Source organism: Bidens hawaiensis, unplaced genomic scaffold, assembly GCF_021521415.1.
Source record: "Bidens hawaiensis isolate Kalapana, Puna unplaced genomic scaffold, B.hawaiensis_p1.1 tig00000697_1, whole genome shotgun sequence".
Taxonomy (NCBI): Eukaryota; Viridiplantae; Streptophyta; class Magnoliopsida; order Asterales; family Asteraceae; genus Bidens; species Bidens hawaiensis.
In genome coordinates this window covers 3,345,330-3,371,908 of record NW_027491041.1, presented here as the reverse complement: position 1 = coordinate 3,371,908, position 26,579 = coordinate 3,345,330, and the positions used below count along the sequence as shown (strand labels likewise).

The 26,579-nt window shown below is 39.4% G+C and overlaps 1 protein-coding gene across 1 annotated transcript; it reads left to right on the top strand.

The window, feature by feature from the left end:
* The first annotated feature begins 19,889 nt into the window (after positions 1-19,889).
* LOC143531583 (uncharacterized) lies at positions 19,890-23,369 on the top strand. Its single transcript, XM_077026850.1, has 7 exons — positions 19,890-20,196; positions 20,308-20,685; positions 21,024-21,145; positions 21,262-21,444; positions 22,206-22,410; positions 22,765-23,136; positions 23,182-23,369. Exons 1-7 carry the CDS (start codon positions 19,890-19,892, stop codon positions 23,367-23,369), a joined length of 1,755 nt encoding a protein of 584 aa, XP_076882965.1.
* The last annotated feature ends 3,210 nt before the right edge of the window (positions 23,370-26,579 follow it).

The window sequence follows — 26,579 nt, the reverse complement described above, 5'->3', positions numbered from 1 at the left end:
TCTTTATAACCAATGGCTCTGATAACAACTTCTGTCACACCCCGACTAGGTAGTTGCATAAGCGTAATACGGGAATGTAACAGATAACACTGGTATCAACCACATTGTTTATAAAGAAAATTCAACTGCTAAATTACATCATATTACATTGGTAGGTACTATGTTTACAAACTAGATGAAAAACACATAACCGGTTTACGAGCTTCTTATTCAGTATTATATCAGCGTCTGTTCACAGCTATTCAACTTTCTTTCTAACACCAAGCATGTAAGCAAATCATTCCACTTTTGCTTTACCTGAAAAACATGTTAAAACGGGTCAACTACGTCTAGTTGGTGAGTTTCAAGTTTCACGAGTATCAATGAAATCAGTACACGAGTTCGTAAAGTTTACAGTGTGTATGTATATATGTATGTGTATGATGTATTATACTAAGCCACAAGTGAAACCGAAACGAGCTATACTGCATGGCCTCTCCTGCCCATGCACTCCTGTTGGCATTTAACAGCCATTTTGCCCCATGTATGTACTATGTCTAACACCACATAGCAGTATGTAAATATATAATGACAATGTGCAACTGGTTTTACATATGTTCCGGCTTACCCCACCGGCTCTGTCACAGTTGGGTTTGTCAAACCGATAGTACTATCCACACGTCACAGGCACGAAGTTAATCACTTGTGTTTGTGGGGACTTGTCAAGTGTTAGTACTTAGATAATCCACATCATCACACGTTTTCAAGTATATCAGTTTATGTAAACATGCTTTTCACCCCAAAAGTTCGTAAAACAGTTTAGAAAGTGGGGGTCGTGAAACTCACCTTATCGTAGTTCGCACAGAAATCACGTATCAAATAGTCAGATGTCTCGTTTATAGCCTGATTCCTATAAACGGTATCGTATCGTTATTACTAGTACAATGTTCAAGCTAAGTCGGGCTGTATAGATAATCTGGGTATAGCTGTTAGGCCCAGAACATGACCATAGTCTTAGATTGTGACGTTGTATACTATAAAATGTTTAAAACTGGATTTGGCTCAGTTTCACCGTTTCCTGAGCCTAGCTCAGTTGATCGTTTATACGTTTCGGGATTAGGTAAAATCACATAAAACTTCAGTAAATATATTGATTAATAAAATAGTTTGATTTATGAAAGAATTTTAAAGTTTCGGTGTCTGGTTTGATTGCAGGGTTCGTTTCCGTTTTTACACGGGTTTGATTATACAAAACGCGCACAATCCACCCGAATTGTCCGGAATTCTCGTAAAAAGTTCGTTTTTATCAATATCATTCAAAAATATGATATTTGACCACTTTTGACATTTTGACATACCAGTCAGTCCGTTAAACACAAAACTGCCGGTTTCGTTAAAACAATTATAATTTAAATCTTTGATTAATCATAACTAAATATGTACTTATATATAAATTATGTAAATTTTTTTAAAAGTACATTAAGACATGGAGAATTTTATAAAAATATTTTCAGAAATTTTATGATTATTTATTTATTTATAAAAATTCATTTAAAAGGTTATAATCGTGTAATAAATGGCCCGTTTATATCAACGACCTCCGAAAAATCCAATAATTTTTACAAATGGCCTCAATGTTATTACATAGCCCCTGCAAAATTTCCAGAACCTAACTCTTTTGACAAAATGCTTTTTTGTGCGTTTTTCGGCTGTTAAAATTCTGTTAAGCCATGATTGCACAAACCATACTTAGACATTTCCAATGATTCCCAAACTTTACCAGTGATCTTACCATCACATATTAAACTCCAAAACCAAGTTTCATAATTTTTTCAATATGTTTAGCTATTTTTCCCAAATAAACGCTCATAAACGGAAATAAATTCACCAAATATTCTCCGTTTATCGAAAAATTACCAAATTTGAACAGGGACTCATTTATATGATCCCTAATGTCCTTGCAAGTTTTCACAAGCTAACAACAAGCACGTCACAACCTAATACTAAACAGCCCCTAAACGAGTATTACGGGTTTACCTTGTCGGTTTTCGATAAATTTTGCTAGCTTAAACGACTTTCCGGGTCTCGGGTTGCAAACTCAGTATATCTACATATCATATAACATCAAACCAAGCATAAATCATCCATGTAACAGCCTTGATAATTAGGGTTTCGGTTTTGGGTTCAAACCGAACTTTCTAACCGTAAAAACGTTGTATTCATGTTCTAATCCGCGTTTTTGACCAAAAAAGTATATGTTCCTGGTTTGTAAACATGTTTAACATCAAAACATAATTTTACTTGATTTTTAGGGTTTTTGGATGGTTAAACATGTTTAAAACTAACTAAAACATGTTTATATGTTAATTATATAAATCAAACTTGGTTAAATCTTCATAGAATTTGATCTTACCTTAGGGTTTTTGAAAGGAAGTTGAGAGAACAGCGGTTAGAGCTGCTTGGACTTCAAAATTCAGTATGTTATAATGAACAAGAATGCTTAAGGTTGAAGTTATATAAAAAAAAAAGAATGTATGGTTTGGTGGATTTCCGATCGGAACCTATAGGACCCCCTTAATGGGCTGTTTTGGCCCATTACACTAATTATACAAGCCCAAACTTGAAAAGCCCACTTCAAATTTAGTTCGGGTTCGGTTTTTCGCAAGAAAATTAATTCGGGTGTGAGAAATAGCGTAAAAACGAGTGTTTTTCAGCTTATTTTTGTAAAATAAGAAAAACGTACTGACTCGTTGTAAAATTCCAAAATATTTTCACGGATTGCTTAGAACATGTCATATAAGTGTTTTATAAATCTTTTTCGGCTTAACGGATGCTACAATGCTTGTTTTGATATTAACGATTGCGTTTAAGCTTATAGCGTATCGATAAACGAAACATTTTTCGTTTAAAGAGTTTTAAACGTACTGAGGCCTAAATATCAATATGTTAGTCTCTATAACATATATATAACTCGTATATGACCCCTCAGTATGTATACGGGTCATAATTAGTATCGGTCGGTTACTCGTTTAAGCACTACGAATTAACCGATTTATCGTTTACTTGTTACGTAATGAATATAGTGTACCTCGTTTTATCATGAATGTCACACCCCCTTATCCGTAGCTGTCGAATGCTTTCCAATACATTAGCATCCAATACTTTAGCCTTCAATACTTTACCGTCGAATACTTTAGCGTTGAATATGTTAAAGTTGAATACTTTAACTGCATATCATTATCCGTACAACCAACCTCCCCCTTGGCTGATGATTCTCGGGCTTGCGCAAGCAGACAAAATAAAACTCTTTGTAATCAAACCAAAACTTCGAGCTACTTGTATCAGATCTCCCTCCCAAATAAGCATTTCCAGGTGATCATTCCGATCATCCAACCACATATAATATGGTTCGATTTAACGAGTCAATCAGCAGCAAGTCAGCGGTTCTCTTTCGCACCGGTAAAGTAAAAATGTCTTTTCGCTTAACCTCGTCACACATCTTCATGAACAACCCGATCATTCCACATCTTTCACGTCGGTCTTCACTCTCTCGATAACGTCTATCCCAAATTATCACTCGTTGAAGCTCTTCGGCAACCAATATGCTTTGATGCACTATTATTTTGGGCATATGATTCAGAGTTCCAATCTTTGTTAATCAATCCCGAACGATCATTTTCTTCAATCAGATGTAAAGACTCGTATATTCCTGAATCAGATCAACCCATTCAACATTGTCAAGATCAAAGTCCCTCAGAAAGAAGTAATCGAACAGACACTCGTATTCCACATAGTCAGGTTTCAATCTCGAACAAATCAATCCATAATCAAAGAATAATTGCAGTCTTGAACTCAATCAAATGTAGCTTTGCTATCACATATTACCACCCAAATTGCAGTAATTTTTCAAGAAATCCTTGCAAACATAGGAAGATACCAATCGAATAAGCTCTTTGAAAGTTTTATCTCCCCTTTTTCTTGACAAATTCGGAAAGTTCTTGAACAAATCTTCGAAAATCTTCAGTAAACGTCTCATTAACTTAGTCGCCGGACAATATATCACCAAATTTTGCGAGAAGAGTATCCAGCATATTTGGAATATCCCCGAAAAATTTTGTTTAAGAAAATTTTCTGAAAATACTTTTTTTTTCTCATACGTTACTTTGTCTTTCGTTTGAACAGTGGCACATTCGTCTGAATTCCATCCACATTCGTTACCCTTGAACGAATGTGTCTCTTTCGTTAACCCATTAGCGAATGTCCACATTCATTAACACTAGTAACGAATGTCTTCCATACGTTAATCACCCTCATTCGTATGAATAGTACACGAATGAGGTCTCATTCGTTAAGTAATCCATATTCATTAAACTCCTTAACGAATGAGCATTTAAATTAACGATTGATTCGTTAGTCCATTACTGTAGCCTCCAGAAAAACGGGTTTCGCCGGTAAAAGCAGTTACCGTGGCCGGAAAACTCATATCTTCATCGGAATCTGGAAATCAAGCACCATTCATGGCTGTCAATGGCCGATTTCAACCAATTTTCACTCAAATCATTATAATTAACCACCAGATAATCACAGAAGACTCAGATTTCATTGATGAACATGAATTCATCATCAAATTCATCAATCAATCCATGAATCCAGTCCAAATCCGATACAACTTGATGAACACGAAGAACACGTATCACGAGCAACCTCCGGCTCTGATACCAATTGTAAAAACGTTATACGAGCCAATATCTAGTCGCAAATCGATACGTTAAGGTCGTGTTCATACACTAATACGTTAAACAATACATTATGGGGGATGAAGATACATTAAGAAGATCTAGAGAAAATCCGGCATGGTAACAGTACATAAACATAAATAAGGCACAAATCTCTATGCTAAACAACTATGGAAGGCCTATTTATAGGCATGCCTCATTCGTTATATTGTATTAACGAATGAGACCTCTCATTCGTTAACAAGGTTAATTAATAAGGTCTTTCCATAGTCCCATTCTCTAAACACCCTTAGCGAATGAGTATACCTTAACGTCGCCATTTGTTACACCGTAGTAACGAATGGGCTTATAAGTTAATGGATGAGCCTAGTCTTTAACGAATGAGGCCTCATTTGCAAAACATGCTTAACGAATGAGCCTTTATATATTAATATAAAGACTAAACTATCCTTAGCCTATTCGAACAGCTGCGGACACCAAATCCGTACACCTACACACGTGGAAAGTAGGATGAATCCCAGCGAGCTCATTGGGCAATTCCAGTCTATATGCTACCTCGCCAACACGGGAAAAGATACGGAACGGACCTATGAACTTCGGACTACGATTTCCCCTCTTACGAAAACAAATAATACCCTTCCAAGGAGAAACTTTTAACATAACCCGATCACCGGTGTTATAACGTTTAATATACTTAATTCCTGAGTCAATTTTATTTATTATTTTATTAGGTTTCGGGTTTTAATTTCGGTGAAAAGAGGGCGAAAAAAGAGCAAAAACAAGCCGAACCGAAGAACCGACCCATCAGGAAACGAACCGGACCAAAACAGGAGTGAACCGGACCAGACCAAGATAGACCAGACTCCCCCCCCCCCCCTTGGCCAGAGCGCCGCGACGGGGGAAAGAGTGCCCACCATGCGGCGCAGCAGTGTGATGTTCCAGAATCTTCGTTTTGCACCGTCTTAATGTATTTTGGACACCTGTTGCCTATAAAAAGACCCCTAAACTCACCCTTAAGCATACCTTGAAGTCCAGACCAATTTGGTAGGTTCCGAGGAGTCCGAGAGCAGTTTCTGGCAGCTTTGGAGTCGAAGAATCAGTTGGTGTTGCGATTATTAGTTGAAGGCGAAGAACACGGGTTTTATCTTTTGTTTCTTTCGTTTTTATTATTTTATCGCCATGAATTCTTATTTGTTTGTTTTGCTTAAACCTAAGATGCTAGGCTAAATTGCATGAACTATCTAGGGTTATGATGAACTTATTTTGATATTTTGATTTGATGTTTGGATTTATTTACGTTATGATTTTTATGATTTAGTAAAAGATTTATCTATAATTAATTGATGCATATGGATACTTAGGATTGTTTGATGAGTTTTATTCCATAGTTTTCCTTGATTATTGTTTGTCATATGATAGGATTTCTATTAGGTTAATTACTTTGTGTTTTTGATTATTTTATGATTGATGTCATGATAAGATCATAGGAATAATATTGTCAAATAAACATAAGTGTGCTGCTAACCTAAAATCTGTAAAGTGCTAGGTTATTGATAAGTCTTTACTATTTAATCTTGCTAGATTTAGTTCTTCTTAAGGAGTCCGTCTAGGGTTGATTATTTATTATTGTTTATCAAATCAATTAAGTATAGTAAATTGTCTTTGATTTCCGCGCTGTAAGGTAGGATTTCGTATAAAGGAACTAAATTATAAACAATTGGGTGACCGTAAGCGAACTTGATTTTTAATACTGGTGTGCATTAAAACTTTTTAGAAATCCATAGGTTTCTCTTGAGAAGGGTCAGGAGTCCTGTTCGGGTTTTCTTTTAAGTGTCTATTTTACGATCCCAGTCCATAACTAAATATTTTCTTGAGTCAATTCATTATTGAAATTTAGGGGAGTCTAGCCTAGGTAGTTTTCTCATCATCATCTTATTTTCATAACAAACTTCTTTTTCGTTTAAATTACTTGTTTTCTTAATTAGTTTTTAATTATAGTATTAAATTAGTATTTTATATTCCCCAGACAAATATAATTAATAAGTCGTGTTTTGTAGTCGAGTCTAATTAGCTAATAAACGTAATTTAAAGAGTCTCGTGGGTTCGATATCCGGACTTACTTAGCTTTACTAGAGTCGATCGTTTCACTTGCCGGTTAGTAGTTTAGTCGAGTTTTAAAGAGTCTAGAGTATTATTAGTGTTTATTATCAGTTAATTTAGTTAATAAATATTAAACTACTTCAAGCATATCAAGTTTTTGGCGCCGTTGCCGGGGACTCTTGGCAATTGCGTTATTAGCTTTGATTGGACCTACTTGCTACATACGTGCTACTTGTTTACGTTTTGTTTGAGTCGTAGAAGTCTAATTAAGTCTAGTTTATTTTTAATTATTAGTTTGTTTTTATTATATTCGTTTTACTAGAAACTACTTACTCGGTCTTGTGCGTTTTGTAGGTATATGCCACATCTTCGTTCGCAAGGACCGCCGTAGAATTGTTTTGGACCTACTCCGTTGAAGTCCGAGGCAAGTTCATCATCGTCTGAAAAGCAACCAATCACCATAGAGACTTCACCGAAATCGTCACCCGCCAATTCACCAACACCAAATCCTAGACCTTTCCCAATGGCCGAAAATAACCGCACCGTGTACGAGCAAGGGTTCCACGGAGACCACTCACCCATTGTCGCCCCCGACATTAATAACCCAAACTCGTGGCATATCCCATCCTATGTCATGAACATCACCAATCACCATCAGTTCCATTGCTGTGAAGATGAAGATGCACTGGCACACATCACATCAACCTTCTGACCCGTGTGTTCAAAACGTTCAATTTGCAAGGTTCTAATTAGGATGCGATCTTCCTTCACTTGTTCCCGTTTACACTGTTAGGTCGTGATGTGGTCTCAATTATATACAAATATTATATATATTCCCTATACTTTTAAATGCTTTTGAGCCAAGTTTTTGTTGAATATTATTAATATTTGGTTTGTGTATGGGTCTAATGGACTCAAGAGAGAATGAGCTAAAATGAAACACTTTTACTAAACTTGAGACCGACCAATAAAGAGTCGAGCATATGATATATTATACTAATTATTATTATTATAGTTATATGTAGTATTTAAAAAAAAAAAAAAACTTTAACTTATCTTCACTTATTAATAATAATAATATGATGATGATGAGTTGATTCTCGGTGGAACAAACCCTATAGAAAATAAAGACATATATATATATAGAGATTAATATAAATATGTTTTTTTTTCGTAGGTTGAACAGGAATGAGGAGCCGCCACTTAGTATTTTTTTCTTCTTTTGATTTCGGTGGAGCAATAACAGCCACAATCTTAGGCTGTTGATCACCGGAGACAAGAAAGAAATAGGGGAAGCAGCCATATTGGTGATTGATTGGTGAACTCACTAAAGGCATCCGTGGTGTAATTTTTTTTATTGGAGAGAGGTGAGATACCAAGACATAATACAGCCGCAAGTTAAAAGGTTTTAGAGGTGTTCGGGTTCACACCTATTCATCTAAACACGGTTCTCTTTGTTTAACTTTATTATTTTTATTATGAATTTGGGTGTTGAACATAATTATTTTATGCTTTTGGACATGATTGTTGGCTAAAAACTTATCAGATGCCTAGGTTTTTGAATGAATATTTGTTGAACTTTGGATTGCTTGTCGGTTTCGTTGGTTATTGGTGCTAGACTAATATTATTGTAACCAACTTTTTGATGCTTTTAAGATGAATATGCATGCTTATTATTAATTTACTTTTATTCAATTGTTCCATATGTGTCTTTGTGAAAGTCTTTCATTGTGTAGACGCATATTACGTTACCTACTGTGTGTTCGTAACTAGTTTATGGTTTATAGTCGACATAATCCATAGGAACTATTGTTTGAGGGTTTAGAGATTTTAAGTGTTCTACCTATCTTGAGACTGAGAGGTAACAGATATTTGTGGTTGTCTTATTCATTAGGCGGTTTGGGTATAGACTACACGAGAGTGGGTTTCCCCCTTATTGTCTTTTGATTTTTGATATCCTAAGTCTTTTTGAGCATCTTAAGGTTACTCCTTACGTCCCTTACACTCCCGGATGTATTGTGATTAGGGAGACTGAGAGGTGATCTAGTCATTAGAGTACTTTAATATTGTTGGAGAGACTGAGAGGTAATCCAACCAACCGGGTTGCGTCATACGCCCCTTAGGTATTCCTTTTAGGTGACACACAGAGAATGATCATGGATCCACTAGGATGTCTTGGGCGTCGTATCTTTAGATCCTGGTTCCATCACCATTTCTATAGTCGATAAGCATCTAAGATTCACATATAGGATTTCAAGCCTTGGTAACGCCTTTCTCATTATTGTTTTCATCTAAGTCTTAGAATTTCAAGTTTAATTTAGTTAAATAATTAGTTTAATTAATTATTAGTTTAAAAATAAAATAAAAAAAATCCAAAAATAACCTTTTTCTTTTTTATTAATTTAATTAGCTTTTAGAATCTAAATTCGTTAATTTAATTAGTGTCTCTAGGGTTCGATATTTCCGGACTTCCCATAGCTATTCAACACCCGATAGGTTCACTTGCCTGTTGCTAGTGGTTTGGTTTAGGGTATTCTAGGTTTTTGTTACTCGTTGTGCTAGGTTAAGTAATTGCAATATTTTTATATACCACTTTAAGCGCATCAGGTTTTTGGCGTCGTTGCCGGTGACACTTGGTAATTGGCGAATTAGATTCTATTTGCTTTTTCTTTGTTTTTAGTTTTAGCTTAATTAATTAGATTTTATTTTATTACTTAATTGCTCTTAATTGCTATCTATGCTTCGTGTGCTGTAGGGATAAGCTTGGGTACTCACTATTTTATTTGTTTTTTACAGCGTATGCGACGTACCCGTTCGCTAGGACCACCAGAGTTCATAGTTTCTGACGAAACCGAGAGAGATTTTCGTGAGCGCCGTAGGAAGCTTTGGGAGATTACACGTGATCTACGCGAAAGCAAGGTAAACGTTCCAGAGTCCACTTTGGATATGGGTGACGCTATTCCCCCTAGGCGTACAGTTCACTCGAGAGCGTATGAGGGAGTTATGGGGAGACGGTCTGCTATCACACGTCCAGCGATGCTTGATGCTAATAACTGGCATATTCCGCCCAACGTCATGAATTCTATTACTAATTCCTCCCTATTTCACGGACTTGAAGACGAGGACGCGCCGGGTCATCTAAACAAATTCACTCGCATCTGCGATACTTTTCATATCGCCAACGCCACTCATGCTTCTATTTACCTTCATCTTTTTTCGTTTTCTCTTGAGGGTCAAGCTTCATCATGGTTGGAAAACCTTCCCCCTGGGTCCATCACTACCTGGGATGAACTCCAAGATAAATTTCTAAAGAAGTATTTTCCACCAACTAAAGCCTCGCGACTTCGTGATCAGACCTACTCCTTCCGCATGGACCCTGACAAGTCATACCCTTTGGCTTGGGAAAGGTTCCATAATCTGCTTAGTAGATGCCCCCAGCATGGTCTGTCCGAATGGGCCGTAGTCGAGAAATTCTATAACGGGCTGACCTTTGAGATGCAGCAGAGATTCAACACGTCAGCTGGAGGGGACATGTTAGAGAAGCTGGATATAGATGAGTGTGAGTCGATGTTTGAGCGCTTCGCCCTAGTCAAGCAGCAGGGGTCGTCCGCCCGAGGTACTTCTAAGACCACCACTTCTTCCGCTCAAGGCATCCATCATGTCTTGAATGATACTAGCATCACGGCTGCCTTAGAGGCAATTCAGAGGGAAATTAAGGACTTGAAGAAGGTTGTTAATAAGTGCGAGATCTGCCGAGGAGGGCACGACACAGTTGATTGTCCGGTCGATCAGTAGGAGCAGGTGGACTACTTGAGAAATCAGAATAGAGGACCGAACGCCTACGGGAACCCCGGATGGAGGAATAGCTCAAACTATGGTTGGAGGTCGGGAGGTAATGCTCAGGGCTTTCAGCCGAGGCAGGAGCAGAGTCAAGCTAGAGATACAGAGGTGGCAGGGAGTTCGAGTGCGGGGAAAAGCAGTGGTATGGATCCGGATCTTAAGGAGTTTCTAACTAAGCAATCTATCATGCTTACCCACCTTATTGATAGAGATAATAACACATAGAATAAACTAGCTGAGCATGACACCTTATTGAAGAACCAGCAGTCGTCAATTTTGGAGTTGTCTCGAAAGGTGGATGAGATGATGAAGCATATGCTACCTAATAATCAGGTCAGATCGTTTCAGGGAAGCACCGAGCTTAACCCGAAGGCACAGTTGAAGGCGGTGACCGCCCGCAGTGGTAGAGGAGGCGATAGAGAGCAGCCGCCGGCAGATGATGAGGAGCCGGTGGATGAGGAGATAGAGATGGAGGCTCCTATGAGGACGCACGAGAGGTGAGCCCCAGCAAGTACCCGCGTCAAACGGTGAGTCTCCTGTGGAGAAGGTTGTAAAGAAGAAGATTGAAGAAAAGAAGTCCCGAAGTCGATCTTACTCGAGTTCCGTATCCTGCTCGTCTTCTGCGGCAGAAGTATGTGGAGGAATATGGACATTTCTTAGACATGTTTAAACAACTTAAAATCAATCTTTTGTTTGCCGAAGCACCCCAGCATATGCCCAAATATGCCAAATTCTTAAAAGATCTTCTTTCGAACAAGAAGAAGCCGGAGGGGCTTTCGACGGTATGTCTAAATGAAGGATGCTCTGCGGTAGTCCAGAACAAGCTGCCGGAGAAAGTAGCAGACCAGGGACACTTCACGATCCCGTGTTTGTCTGGCAGCTCGACTGAGAGCTATGCGTTGGCCGATTTAGGTGCTAGCATAAATCTTATGCCATATTCTCTATGTAAAATGCTAGACCTTGGTGAGCTGGTCTCGACGTGCATGAGTTTATCCTTGGCCGACCATTCGGTCAAATATCCATGGGGAATCGTGGAAAACGTACTCGTTAAAGTCGATAAATTCGTTTTCTCTGTGGATTTTGTTATTCTTGACATGGAGGCTGACGATCAAGTCCCACTCATTTTGGGACGACCCTTCCTGCGTACTGCTTATGCGCTTATTGATGTCTTCGACGGAAAAATTACACTTCGTGTAGGGGAGGATAACGTCACCTTCGATGTCGTCAAATCGATGAGGAACTCCAGTAGTCAGGACGATTCTGTTTACTTTCTTGACACGTTCATATCTCAATTCGAGCGCTGTCTTGACTACATCTCTAGAGCAGATTTGCTCAATCAGGAGGACGAGGTTGATGTTCCCCCGGAACATGACCTGAGCATTCTTGCTAGCTCACCTCCTAAATATCCTGAGGTGTTCACGGTTGCCGATATCACCAAGGGACCGAAGGAGAGACCATCGATTGAGGCACCACCATCCCTTGAGCTTAAAGAGCTACCTCCTCATTAGGAGTATGCTTTCTTGGACGGTGAGGCCGATTTGCCCGTCATCATTTCTTCCCGGTTTACGGATGATGAGAAGTCGAGGTTGGTTGATATGCTTAAGGCACACAAACAGGCTATTGCGTGGAAACTCATGGACATTCAGGGCATCAGCCTGAACTTTTGCACGCACAAGATACTCATGTAGGATGAGTACAAGCCTGTAATCCAATCTCAAAGGAGGCTCAACCCTAACATGTCAGAGGTGGTCAAGAAGGAGGTTATCAAACTCCTCGACGCTGGTTTGATTTATCCCATCTTTGATTCTTTGTGGGTGAGTCCCGTTCAGGTCGTCCCTAAGAAGGGAGGGATGACAATGGTTACTAACGAACGTAACGAGCTTATTCAGACTAGGACAGTCACAGGTTGGCGGGTTTGCATTGACTACAGGAGACTTAACGACGCTACTAGGAAAGACCACTTTCCTCTTCCGTTCATCGATCAGATGTTGGAGCGTCTGTCGGGACGACAGTTCTACTGTTTTCTTGATGGATTTTTAGGTTATTTCCAGATCCCATTCGCGCATGAGGATCACGAAAAGACCACCTTTACATGCCCATACGGTACCTTCGCGTACTAACGTATGCCTTTCGGGTTATGTAATGCTCCAGCTACTTTCCAGCATCGCATGGTAGTGATATTCCAGGACATGATCGAGAATTCCATGGAGGTTTTCATGGACGATTTTTCAGTATATGGGGACTCTTTTGATCAATGTCTTTCTAATCTTGAGAGAATGATGAAGAGGTGCATAGAGACGAAGTTGATGCTGAACTGGGAGAAGTGCCACTTCATGGTGACTGAAGGCAATGTGATCGGGCACAAGATTTCGCAAGATGGTATCGAGGTAGATAGAGCTAAGATCGACACCATCAGTAGACTTCCTCCACTGACTAGTGTGAAATCTATTCGTAGTTTTCTCGGGCATGCTGGTTTTTATCGTAGGTTCATCAAAGATTTTTCTAAGATCACCCGGCCCATGACTCGCCTTCTAGAAAAGGACATTACATTCGACTTTGATGCTGATTGTCTGAAGGTGTTTGAGTTTCTCAAGGGGCAGCTGGTTAACGCCCCTATCTTAGTAGTACCCGACTGGAGCTTACCCTTCGAGCTCATGTGCGACGCTAGTGATTTTGCAGTCGGTGTTGTTTTAGGTCAGCGAAAGGACAAGCACTTCCACCCTATCTATTATGCGAGCAAGACCCTCAATGATGCTCAGGAGAATTACACACACTACCAAGAAGGAGCTTTTAGCAGTGATTTTCGCGTTCGACAAATTCCGTTCTTATCTCGTGCTGTCCAAAACTATCGTTTATACTGATCATGCGGCATTGCGATACCTGTTTGCCAAGAAAAATGCCAAACCTCGTCTGATACGATGTATTCTCTTGCTTTCCGAGTTCGATATTGAGATTAGAGATAAAAAGGGAGCGGAGAATGTTGCTGCGGATCACTGGTCACTTTTGGAGGATCCGAAGAGAGAGGAGCTTAGAGAGGACACCATCGGGGATAGGTTTCCCCACGAGTCATTGATGATGGTGAGAGTGAGATATGAGAGCGAGCCAGTTTTGTACGTGAGTGCTAAAGAGGAGGGTCTGCCATGGTTCTCCGACATTGCGAATTATCTGGCTGAAGGAGTGGTGGTCAAGGGCATGAGTTATCAGCAGAGGAGGAATTTTTTCGCAGATGCCAACCACTACATATGGGATTCACCATATTTGTTTCGTGTAGGCGCTGATCGAGTGTTGAGGAGGTGTGTGAGTAGAGAAGAGGGCCGTGAGATTTGTTAGACATTGTCATGAGGGTTTAACTGGTGACCACCATGGTCCGTCTTCCACTGCGAGGAAAGTTCTAGATTCCGGTTTTTATTGGCCATCGATTTTCAAAGACTCACGAGAGTTTTTCAGACAGTGTGACACATGTCAGCGCACTGGTAACATCTCATCCCGTAATGAGATGCCCCGAAACCCTATTCAGGTTTGTGAGGTTTTCGATGTTTGGGGCATTGATTTCATGGGTCCGTTCCCTTCTTCTCGAGGGAACCGATACATTCTCGTGGCTATCGACTACATTTCCAAGTGGGTTGAGGCTCAAGCCTTTCCCACTAATGACGCCCAAGTTGTTGTGGGATTCTTGAAGAGGTTGTTCAGTCGGTTTGGTACTCCCAAGGCCTTGATTAGTGATAAGGGCACACACTTTTGTCATGCCCAGATGGAGAAGACGTTGGCACGGTATGGGGTCACTAATCGGTTGTCCACCGCCTATCACCCACAGACGAGCGGGCAAGTGGAGAACGTAAACCGAGGCGTTAAGCGAATTCTGGAGAAAACTGTCGGCAAGAACCGAAAGGACTGGTCCGATAAGTTGGATGATGCGCTTTGGGCTTTCGCACAGCTTTTAAAACGCCTATTGGGACCATACCCTTTAGGATGGTTTATGAGAAAGCATGTCATCTACCAGTTAAGTTAGAGCATAGAGCATATTGGGCGTTGAGATCCGTTAATCTAGACCTGACCCAGGCTGCGAAAAACCGGTATCTCCAAATTCATGAGGTTGAGGAGCTGAGAGGTGAGGCGTATGCGAGATCTTGGAGTTATAAAGAGCGTACGAAGGCATTGCACGATCGGAAGTTGAAGAAGGTGTAAGAGTTTAAGTGTGGGGATCGAGTGTTGGATTATAATTCCCTTCTGAAGTTATTTCCAGGTGAACTTAGATCGAGATAGGTAGGACCGTATACGGTCAAGGAGGTGTTCCCACATGGTGCGATTGAACTTCAGGATGTTGATGGGAGCTCGTGGAAGGTGAACGGCCATAGGTTGAAGCATTATATTGGTGGGCCGGTTGATTCGGTTGAGGAGGACATGTTTCGCCTCGACATCCCTAGGTTGACTGCTTGATAGGGATAGGACTCGGGTAATGCCGAGTGTAGAGTTTGTATATGTTTTTATTTGTTTTTTCTTTTATTTTTGTATTTTGAGTCAGTTTTTTTAGTTTTAGAGTCTGTTTGATGTCTGCTTTGGGTGCTTTGAGCTTTGCTTTGCAGGTTTGGATGCTAAAGTTCGTACTCAATCTTCATTCGGACGGGGGCATTCTGAGCATATTGATTTTAGGAGGGTACCCAAAAGCCGCGGCCGCGAATGAAATGCTATACGGTCGCTTTATTGGAACTTGACCTACAAAGATCACCGCCATATTACCAGGGGAGTCTGTTCCATTTTCTCTATTTTTTATTTTATTTTATTTCTGCTTTATTTTTGTCTTTTTCCTGTCTCACATTGAGGACAATGTGAAATTTAAGTGTGGGGATGGGAAACTGATGTTTTTTTAGGTAGTTAAAAAAAAGTATATACTTATATAAAAAAACATCAAAAATAAATATAAATAAATAAAATAACAAAAAAAATTGTGTCCCTTGAATTATATATTTTGCGAAAAAATGGAAAATGATAGAAAAATTGGGGATTGGCTTTTCAAATCTACAAATATATATGAGATAAAAAAATAGAAAGCGCACTTAATTTGTGATGTGTCGGTAAGCCCAACTAGCCTTGAAATGTTTCCCTTGAGTATTATAAATACACTTATAATTAAATCATTAAGTCTTGTGGGTTCTCATCTTAGGAAAACAGAAAAACTGAAACGTCTAAGGTATTGAAAAGCACCAGTGTAGGTTAAAACCTTGTAAATCTTAAAATTTGATTTCATCTGCATAAGTAATGAACATATAAATATATACATATATAAAGCTAAAAAGGATCCAATAATTTAATGTGTCTCCCTCTGGGATAATGACTTGGATATGACATCTATAGATGAGGATCGATAAAAATAATAAATAAAATCCAACAACCTATGTGTTTTCTTTCGAGTTGTTAGCTTGACTGATAGGCCTCTGGGTGAGGATTAAAAGACGTTCATGAGTGATGACCAACAGCTTACATGCTTCTCACTGGGCTAGCAACCACGGTGAGAACATCCATGGGTGAGGTCTAAGTTATGTTGAAATATAAAATCGCTCAAAATAATTCAGTATTTATTTATGAAATTAAATTTTAATAGTTACAAGTTTTAAGGGTGCACTGGTAAAATAAAATCTTTATGGTTTTCTCTTTGCTTTAACATGCCTGAAACAAATTAGGTGACTTTGTGATTTTAGGTGTGAGACCCTTAGACTGAGTGTTAACTTGAACTGAATCACTGAATATGAAGTGGACAACAATATCGACAATCGCGGTTTTTGCGTTTGTCTATTATTAATTAAGAAAACCTAAATGTTTTGAAAACTAGTTTTCCGATTATGATTCCATTGCAAGTAGCTTTTTTAGCGACGAAAAAGATTTAAGTGTGGGGATATTTGATGTGGTCTCAAATATATACAAATATTATATATATTCCCTATACTTTTAAGTGCTTTTGAGCCAAGTTTTTGTTGAATATTATTAATATTTGGTTCATGTATGAGTCTAATGGACTCAAGAGAGAATGAGCTAAAATGAAACACTTTTACAAAACTTGAGACCGACCAATGAAGAGTCGAGCATATGATATATTATACTAATTATTATTATTATAGTTATATGTAGTATTTAAAAAGAAAAAAAATAAACTTTAAGTTAACATCACTTAATAATAATAATAATAATAATAATAATAATAATAATAATAATAGGATGATGAGTTGATTCTCGGTGGAACAAACCCTATAGAAAACAAAGACATATATATAGAGAGAGATTAATATAATTATCTTGGTTTTTATTTCGTAGGGTGAACAGGAACGAGGAGCCGCCACTTAATATTTTTTTCTTTTTTCGATTTCGGTGGAGCAATAACAACCACAATCTTGGGCTGTTGATCAGTGGAGATAAGAAAGAAATAGGAGAAGAAGCCATATTGGTGATTGATTGGTGAACTCCCTAAGGGATCCGTGGTGTAATTTTTTTTATTAGAGAGAGGTGAGATACCAAGACAGAATACAGCCGCAAGTCAAAAGTTTTTGGAGGTGTTCGGGTTCACATCTACTCATCTAAACACGGTTCTCTTTGTTTAACTTTATTATTTTTATTATGAATTTGGGTGTTGAACTTAATTATTTTATGCCTTTGGACATGATTGTTGGCTAAAAACTTATCAGTTGCCTAGGTTTTTGAATGAATATTTGTTGAACTTTGGATTGCTTGTCGGTTTTATTGGTTATTGGTGCTGGACTAATATTATTGTAACCAACTTTTTGATGCTTTTAAGATGAATATGCATGCTTATTATTAATTTACTTTTGTTCAATTGTTCAATATGTGTCTTTGTGAAAGTCTTTCATTGTGTAGACGCATATTACGTTACCTACTGTGTGTTCGTAACTAGTTTATGGTTTATAGTCGACATAATCTATAGGAAATATTGTTTGAGGGTTTAGAGATTTTAAGTGTTCTACTTATATTGAGACTGAGAGGTAACAGATAGTTGGGGTTGTCTTATTCATTAGGCGGTTTGGGTATAGACTACATGAGAGTGGGTTTCCCCCTTATTGTCTTTTGATTTTTGCTATCCTAAGTCTTTTTGAGCATCTTTAGGTTACTTCTTACGTCCCTTACACTCCCGAATGTATTGTGATTAGTGAGACTGAGAGGTGATCTGGTCATTAGAGTACTTTAATATTGTTAGAGAGACTAATCCAACCAACCGGGTTGCGTCATACGCCCCTTAGGTATTCCTTTTAGGTGACACCCAGAGAATGATCATGGATCCACTAGGATGTCTAGGGCGTCGTATATTTAGATCCCGGTTCCATCACCATTTCCATAGCCGATAAGCATCCAAGATTCACAAATAGGATTTCAAGCCTAGGTAACGCCTTTCTCATTATTGTTTTCGTTTAAGTCTTAGAATTTTAAGTTTAATTTAGTTAAATTAATTAGTTTAATTAATTATTAGTTTAAAAATAAAATAAATCAAAAAAAATCCAAAAATAATCTTTTTCTTTATTATTAATTTAATTAGCTTTTAGAATCTAAATTCGTTAATTTAATTAGTGTCTCTAGGGTTCGATATTCCCGGACTTCCCATAGCTATTCTACACCCCATAGGTTCACTTACCTGTTGCTAGTGGTTTGGTTTAGGGTATTCTAGGTTTTTATTACTCGTTATGCTAGGTTAAGTAATTGCAATATTTTTATATACCCCTTTAAGCGCATCAGGTCGTGACGCCACATGGCTCGATTCGCAACCTGCTGGAAGATTCACCAAATGGGAGGCGTTTCGCAATGCATTCCTCAAGAAGTACTTTCCACCTGCTAAGGCCTCTCGCCTCCCTGATCAGATCCACTCCTTCCACATGGAGCCGGATGAGGCGTATTACCAAGCTTGGGAACGTTTTCAGAATCTGCTTTCCCGTTGCTAACAACATGGGCTCACACCTTGGGCCCTTGTTGAGAAGTTTTAAAATGGCCTTACTTATGAAGCTCAAGCAAGGTTTGACACAGCTGTCGGGCGCAATCTAATGGGCAAGAAGAATGTGACCGAGTGTAACGAGATGTTTGAAAGTTTTGCGCAATCTGAGTACGCGAAGAAGCCACGAGGCGGGAATTCAAATCCCGCCACCAGTACACACTCGTCTGCTCGAGGTTTACACCAGGTTAATCTGGATACTGGTATGGCTGCTGCTTTGGAGAATCTCACCCAAGAGATAAAAGAGTTAAAGACTAAGGTGGATAATTGTGAGATGTGTAAAGGTGGTCATGGTATGTTGGATTGTCCGTTGATGAACAATCAAGATGTTGATTTTGTGGCTGGTCAGAACAGGTTCCCTAATGCTTACAACAATAACAATCAGAACTGGAACATCTATAAGAGTCAGAATCAAGGGCAAGGCAACACAAATTAGCGTCCGGCCAGTGGGCCACCTGGCTTCCAAGCTCCCTATAACTGAAATAAAGTTTAGTACAATAGTGGAAGTTCTAATGAGCAAGGTTCAGGTAATGGGAAAGATTCGAGTGGTGGAATGGGAAGATTGGAATAAATGATGCAGCAAATCTTTAATAGAGATCAAGTCACTCAAAAGATCCTTGCCGACCATGATTTGCTTTTGAAGAATCAACAATCAGCTATGCTCGACATGCAGCGAACCGTTGGTGATATTGCCTGACAGTTGAATGAAAGACCTCCGGGACAGTTTTCAGGTTCTATTCAACAGAATCAGGCCGCTCAAATAAAGGCGATTACTACTCGCAGCGGTAGGATTTTGGGTCCCGAGGTGCGAAGGAATGAAGTTGAAGTGGAAGATGAGGAGGTGATGGATGAAGAAATCGAGATGGAAGTACTGGGTAAAGTGCAAAACACCGCACCAGTTGCACTGCCAGGAGAAAAGAAGCCGGTTGAAGTCCGGCCATCACCTTTGGTTAACCATTCTCGTATCCCGCTCACGCGAAACACTGAAATATACGCGGGAGTATGGGCACTTTCTTGATATGTTCCGACAGTAGAAGATTAATCTCCCGTTCATTGAAGCCCTCCAACACAAGCCGAAGTACGCGAAGTTTTTGAAGGACCTGTTGAAGAGGAAGGATAGGTTGGGGAAGTGTCGTCGATTCCCCTCATGGGAGATTGTTCGGCGGTAGTGTTGAACCGCGTACCCGAGAAGTTGTCAGATCCAGGTGTGTTTACAATTCCGTGTTTGTTTGGTAGTGATGCGATGAGCCATGCATTGGCGGATTTGGGTGGGTGCAAGTATAAATTTGATTTCGTATTCTTTGTACGAGAAGTTGGAGTTAGGAGAGCTTACACTGACTCGCATGTCTTTATCGTTGGCCGATAGTTCTGTGAAGTATCAGCAGGGTATTATTGAAAATTTGCTAGTAAAAGTGGATAAGTTTGTGTACCCGGTTGATTTTTTGGTGCTTGACATGGAGGCCGATGAGAAGGTTCCCATTATTGTTGGTCATCCGTTCTTATGTACTTCGAAGGCGCTGATCAATGTGTATGATAGGAAGATCAAGCTTCGGGTTGGTGATGAAAATGTTACTTATGATGTCGCGAGGTCGATGAAGCACCTGAGTGATCAAGATGATTTCAATGGTCCATGCCATTCGGTTTATTTTAATAACTCTTTTATTGCAGGTATGGATAAATGCTTTGATTACATTTGTGGTACGGATCTAGTGGAAAGTAATGGTTTAGTCGATTGTGATGATTTGGTTGAGGATGAGTTGTGTAAGAATGATTCGGTTTGTGATGAGTTGGCTAAGATTTCGGGTTTGCCCGAGATGATAGAGGTGAATGAGATTAGTTGTGGGAGTGGGGTGGATTGGGTAGTGAAACCCGCTCCGTTGGAATTGAAAGTACTCCCATCACACTTGAAGTATGCGTATCTTGATGAGGGCTCGAACTTGCCCGTTATTGTGTCATCCAAGTTGACGGAAGAACAAAAGCCGAAGCTTATTGAAGTGCTGAAGATACATAAGGGGGCGATTGCATGGAGACTTTCCAATATTCAAGGTATTAGCCCAGCTTATTGCACGCACCGAATTCTAATGGAGGATGAGTACAAGCCGGTGGTGCAACCACAAAGACGTCTCAATCCGAGTATGCAAGAAGTGGTGTAGAAGGAGGTGTTAAAGTTGATGGATGTCGGGATGATTTACCCGATATCCGATTCTCCATGGGTGATCCCGACCCAAGTTGTTCAGAAGATGGGAGGTATGACCGTTGTGATGAATGAAAAGAATGAGCTTATCCCTTCACGTACGTTTACCGGTTGGCGTGTGTGTATTGATTACAAGAGGTTGAATGATGCCACTCGGAATGACCATTTTCTGTTGCCGTTTATTGATCAGATGCTACAGGGTTTTGCAGATCAGCAGTTTTATTGTTTTCTTTACGGTTTTTTGGGTTAGTTTCAAATCCCCATTGCACCGGAAGACCAAGAGAAGACGACTTTTACATGTCTGTATGGCACGTTTGCGTACGGACACCTTTCGGCACTGTATGGTGGCCATCTTTCAGGATATGATAGAGACGTCCATGGAGGTGTTTATGGACGATTTTTCGGTTTACGGTAATTCTTTTTATCAGTGTTTGGCTAATCTTGAGAAGATGTTGAAGAAGTGTATTGTGACGAAGTTAATGCTAAATTGGGAGAAATGCCATTTTATGGTGACGGAAGGGATCGTGTTGGGTCATAAGATCTCGAGAGACGGTATTGAGGTGGATCGTTCGAAGATTGATACTATAAGGAGACTTCCTCCACCAATGAATGTGAAAGAGATTAGGAGTTTCTTAGGCCATGCGGGATTCTATTGGTGATTTATCAAAGACATTTCAAAAATTACCTGCCCGATGACCCATCTCCTCAAGAAAGACGTACCGTTTGTTTTTTATGATGAATGTGTGAAGGCATTCACATTTTTGAAAGAAAAGCTCGTAAGTGCTCCCATTCTTTGTTCTCCCAATTGGAGTTTGCAGTTCGAGCTCATGTGTGATGCTAGTGATTATGTGGTTGGAGCGGTTTAGGGGCAAAGGCGAGATAAACATTTTCACCCCATCTATTATGCTAGCAAGACGTTGAATGATTCCCAAGAGAACTACACCACCACCGAAAAGGAGCTTTTAGCTGTTGTGTTCGCATTTGACAAGTTCCGCTCGTATCTCGTACTTTCGAAGACCACCGTTTTTACCGATCATGCAGCCTTGCGTTTTCTCTTTCAGAAGAAAGACGCGAAGCCTCGTCTTATACGTTGGATTCTTCTACTTTCCGAGTTTGACATTGAGATCAAAGATAAGAAGGGTGCGAAAAACGTAGCGGCCGATCATCTATCCCGTTTAAAGGACCCGAGGAGAGAAGAGTTTCCTGAGGAGGAGATTGGTGAAACATTCCCTCACGAGTCGATCGACTTTGTTGCGGCTGAGAAGCAAGGTATGACTAATTGTTTTATTTTGGAGGGTATGACTACGCAACAAAAGAGGAAGTTCTTCCGGGATGTGAATAGGTATGTGTGGGATAATCCTTTTTTTTCAAGATTGGTGGTGATCGGATTTGGAGGAGGTGTGTGACAAAAGAGGAGGGATGGGATATCCTCAAGCATGTTGATGAAGGGTTGACTGGAGGTCATCATAGTGCGCATGCTACCGCGCAGAAGGTGCTTGATAGTGGGTTCTATTGGACGACAATTGTTAAAGATGCTGAAGAGTTTGTGAAGCTTTGTGATGCGTTCCAAAGAACAGGTAATGTTTCGTCCATGAATGAGATGCCTCAAAACCCAATACAAATTCTTGAAATTTTTGATGTTTGGGGCATCGACTTCATGGGACCGTTTCCCACGTCAAATGGTAATAAGTATATTTTGGTGACGATTGATTATGTGTCGAAGTAGGTGGAAGCCCAAGCATTGGCCACGAATTATGCATGAGTTGTTGTGAGGTTTCTTAAGAAGTTATTTACTCGTTTCGGTATTCCGAGAGCTATTATTAGTGATCGGGGAACTCATTTTTGCAATACCGTCATAGAGAAAGCATTGGCTCATTATGGAGTTACTCATCGTACCTCTACTACTTATCACCCTCAAACGAATGGTCAAGTCGAGAATGCGAATCGAGGGGTGAAGGGGATTTTGGAAAAGACGGTTGAGGCTAGTCGAAAGGATTGGTCAGAGAAGTTAGATGATGCGTTGTGGGCATTCCGGACCGCGTACAAGACTCATTTGGGTACTACACCGTTTATGCTTGTTTATGGTAAGTCATGTCATCTGCCAATGGAGTTGGAGCATCTTGCTTATTGGGCGTTGAAGACGGTGAATGTCGATCATACCGAAGCCGCGAGGAAAAGATACTTTCAGATTCATGAGTCGGAAGAGCTTCGGGATGCGGCATATTCTCGATCGTTGAACATCAAAGAAAATACGAAAGCTTTACATGATCGGCGGTTGAAAGGCGGAAAAGAGTTCAAGAAAGGCGATAAGGTACTATTATTTAACTCTCGTTTGAAGTTGTTTGCAGGAAAATTGAAATCAAAGTGGTCGGGACCGTACTTGGTGAAAGAAGTTTTTCCGTATGGAGTGGTGGAGTTGGAGAACCCGGATAATGGAACGTCTTGGAAGGTGAACGGTCATCGCTTAAAGCACTATCTTGGAGGACCGGAGGAATCAATCGAGATGGAGGAAACTCCTCTCGATCCGTCGCACTGATTTGTCTCATGTGGTTCTTGAGTGAAAAATCAAGTGTAGAGTTTGTATTCCTATCTCTATTTCTATTCTTATTTTTTTTTATTTTCTCTTTATTTTTTGTTTTTGCGTTACTAACCGTGTCTTGTAGTTTTCGTTTCTGTATTTGAGTCGTGTCAAGGGATCATCACCGACATAAAAAGAGGAATCGCCAGGTAAGGGGAGGCACCAGATAAGTCTTACGCGTATAAATCGAATCATGCTAAACCAAACAATCATCTAAACCTTTATTTAAAAAAAAATAAAAATTAAAAAAAATTATTATATAGCCCGGAGCGCCGCGAGACCGGGGGGTCAGTGCCCGTCGCGCAGCGCGACGGGTAAAAATGCCAGAATTAATTTTTTAATTTTATTTATTGTATTAAAACACTTTTTTTCCATTTTTTTCAAATCCTTCTTCATCCTTTCCCCAAACACACAAAACCCTGCCCTTTTCACCATCAAATCCACCATTTTTTTTACCATTTTTCACCAAACCAAACCTCAAAATCATTAATATAACATCAAACAAACATAACCCACCATTAATTTCCATCTATCCTTCATCATTCAACCCACATTCACCACTTTACTTCAAATTTTTTTTACCTCTTAATTCTTGCATTTCAACTCTAAGGTATGATTTCTTGTCACTATTTGTACTTGTTTTTGTATTTTTAGCCTTGTTTTGCTAGTTTTCTTTGTTAGTTTGTGTAAACTAGTTTCTTGGGTTTTTGAGGAAATTGTTAGTTTGTTGAAGTAAGTTTGTGGGTATTGATGACCAGCTTGAACTCAGCTAGAATATATATTTGGTTTGCCGGTTTGTGCCGGTTTTAAGTTATGTTCCAAAGTTACTAGTTTGTTACGGTTGGGCCAGTTTGGGTATTGCAAAGTGAAAATTTTGTTTGAGTTTGTTTGTGAATTGTTGAAGTTGGGATTTGAGTGTTGAAATATTTCTTTTATATATGAAAAGTCTTAAATGGGATTTTCCGTTAGTTTATAACTCACTGTTAGTTTTTTGTGGCACCTTTGCTTAATTGGGACAATTAATGTGCCGGGTGGGGGTAGTGTACATTGAGTCATTGTTGTTTTGTCGGTCAATTAGTTTAACTTTATTTTGAATTTTTGATTATCCGTTGAACTTTATTTGCTAAAAATGGCCACTCGTTCATACTCAATCTACATTCGAACGATTTTGGTCGTTTATATTATGTACCCGGGTACTAATTTTCTCCCTTTGTTTGCTTGTTTTATTTGTGTTTTTGAGGATGTCAGGAGAAGGATCGTCACATGGAGCAACTAAGCGTAGACGCGGTCCGGCACCGGTTCCGCAAGATGAGCCGGAAATGGAGGATGTGGTTGGAATAACAACAAAGCAAGTGATTAATTACATGGAAAGGGCGGTATCGTTGAGGCGAAAGAGTAGGGATATGAGAGATTGTGTGTTACTTCGATTCACAGAAGATTTAAAAGAATATGAGAAGTTGTATGACCTTTTGGCATCGGATATGCTGAGTTTCAAAACGATTAATTGGGATATCTTGAATGAGATTGGGAAAAAGATCGGATCGAAGAATTGTTGGGCCCCAAGTTTAGGGCGATGTTGTGTTTAAGAGAACCCCGGAGCTGACACTTGAGTTTTTGTGCACGTTTCGGTATAAAGAAGGTAATTTTGATCAACCCGACGCGGTTTCGTTTGCGTTGGGACGAGAGACATACGAGATGACGATGGCCGAGTTTGGGGTGGCGAGTGGCTTTTACATAGAAAATAAAGTTAATTCGGTTGAGTTTCACACGAGTTTGCGAGGAGCGTTTCGAAATAAGAAGCCATTTAGTTTGACCAGCACAGATTTGGCTACTTTTTGGGGAAAGATTGCGGTTTTTCCATTTTCAGGGAGTATGGTAGCATCGGACATTCGTGACCCAGTTTTGAGGTATATTCATAAAATTTTAAGTACTACTTTGTTTGGGCATGGGTCAGGTGAGAATAAGGTGAATTGGTTGGATTTGTTCTTTTTATTGGTTATGGTTGAACAAAGGCCTGTTAATGTGGCGAGTGTTTTGGCTTTATCGTTTCATCGAAATAGAAGGGGAGGTACACAAAAGAGATCAAAACTAGGTCTGGGCCCCTATGATACATTGTTGGCAAAGAATGTGCGTTTTTTTGAGAAATATAGACCGGAGTATCTGAAAAAAGGGCCGGGTTTTGAGTATATTGATGTGAAAGAGTTGAGGTTGTCTGGGATTTTGAAGCCTTTTGATCCATTAGCATGAGAGGACGGGTTGGTGGTATATGCTCTAGGACAATTAATTAGGCTTTATTTTCTAGATATTTTAATGTGTACTCACTTAGGTACGTCGAGTGGAGAGGCCGTGTCCGTTCAGAAATAAGAGAAAGAGATAAGTATTCCTGGCAAGCGAATCGGTGAGGAGGTTTCATGGTGACGAGACTGGCACTTTGACAGTCTTCCATACTACCAACTAAGTCTTTTCTTTTTTACTTTGTTTTTATGTTTTTTGTTTTTAATTTTTTTAGCTTTGTTTTGTTTTTATTTATTTTTGTAGTTTTAGGTTTTATTTTGTTTTTAAATTTTTTTGAGTTGTGTTTCCGTTCCTACATTGAGGACAATGCAAATTTTAAGTGTGGGGATGGGAATACATACGTTTTTCGTTTAAGTCTTTATAAAAAAAAAGAAAAAATGCCCGTTAATTCCAGTTCCAAGAATTAAAGCTTGTAGAGTATGTATAATTCTCGGGATTTATCCGACGTTTCTCGGAAGCCTTTAAGTTATCCCGGTACGTTAAAGAACTTAACTTTTCCTTCCATTTTGCCTTACACTTCAATTTGGAGGGACTTGGATGTAACTATTTTTATTATATCATAAAACAAATAAACCCTAACCCTAACCCTTCTAGCTGCCGATCGGACCTCAAGACCTCCCACCCCCCCTACTCGTTTTTCTTCTGCCCCGCCATGTTTCAGCCGTGAAAACTTCAATTCAAGGTCGGTTTTATGATTCCCCATGTCTTTTACACCTTAATTGATCATATTAACGCGCTTATTGGTCGTTAAGATTGAGTTTTGATGATATCAGTTTGCTGACAGATTCGTATACGTTTATTGTAGGGTCTGTAACGCGATAATAATCCACTTTTTTTGATCGATTCTTGATTCCATGATGTTCTACTTTGAGT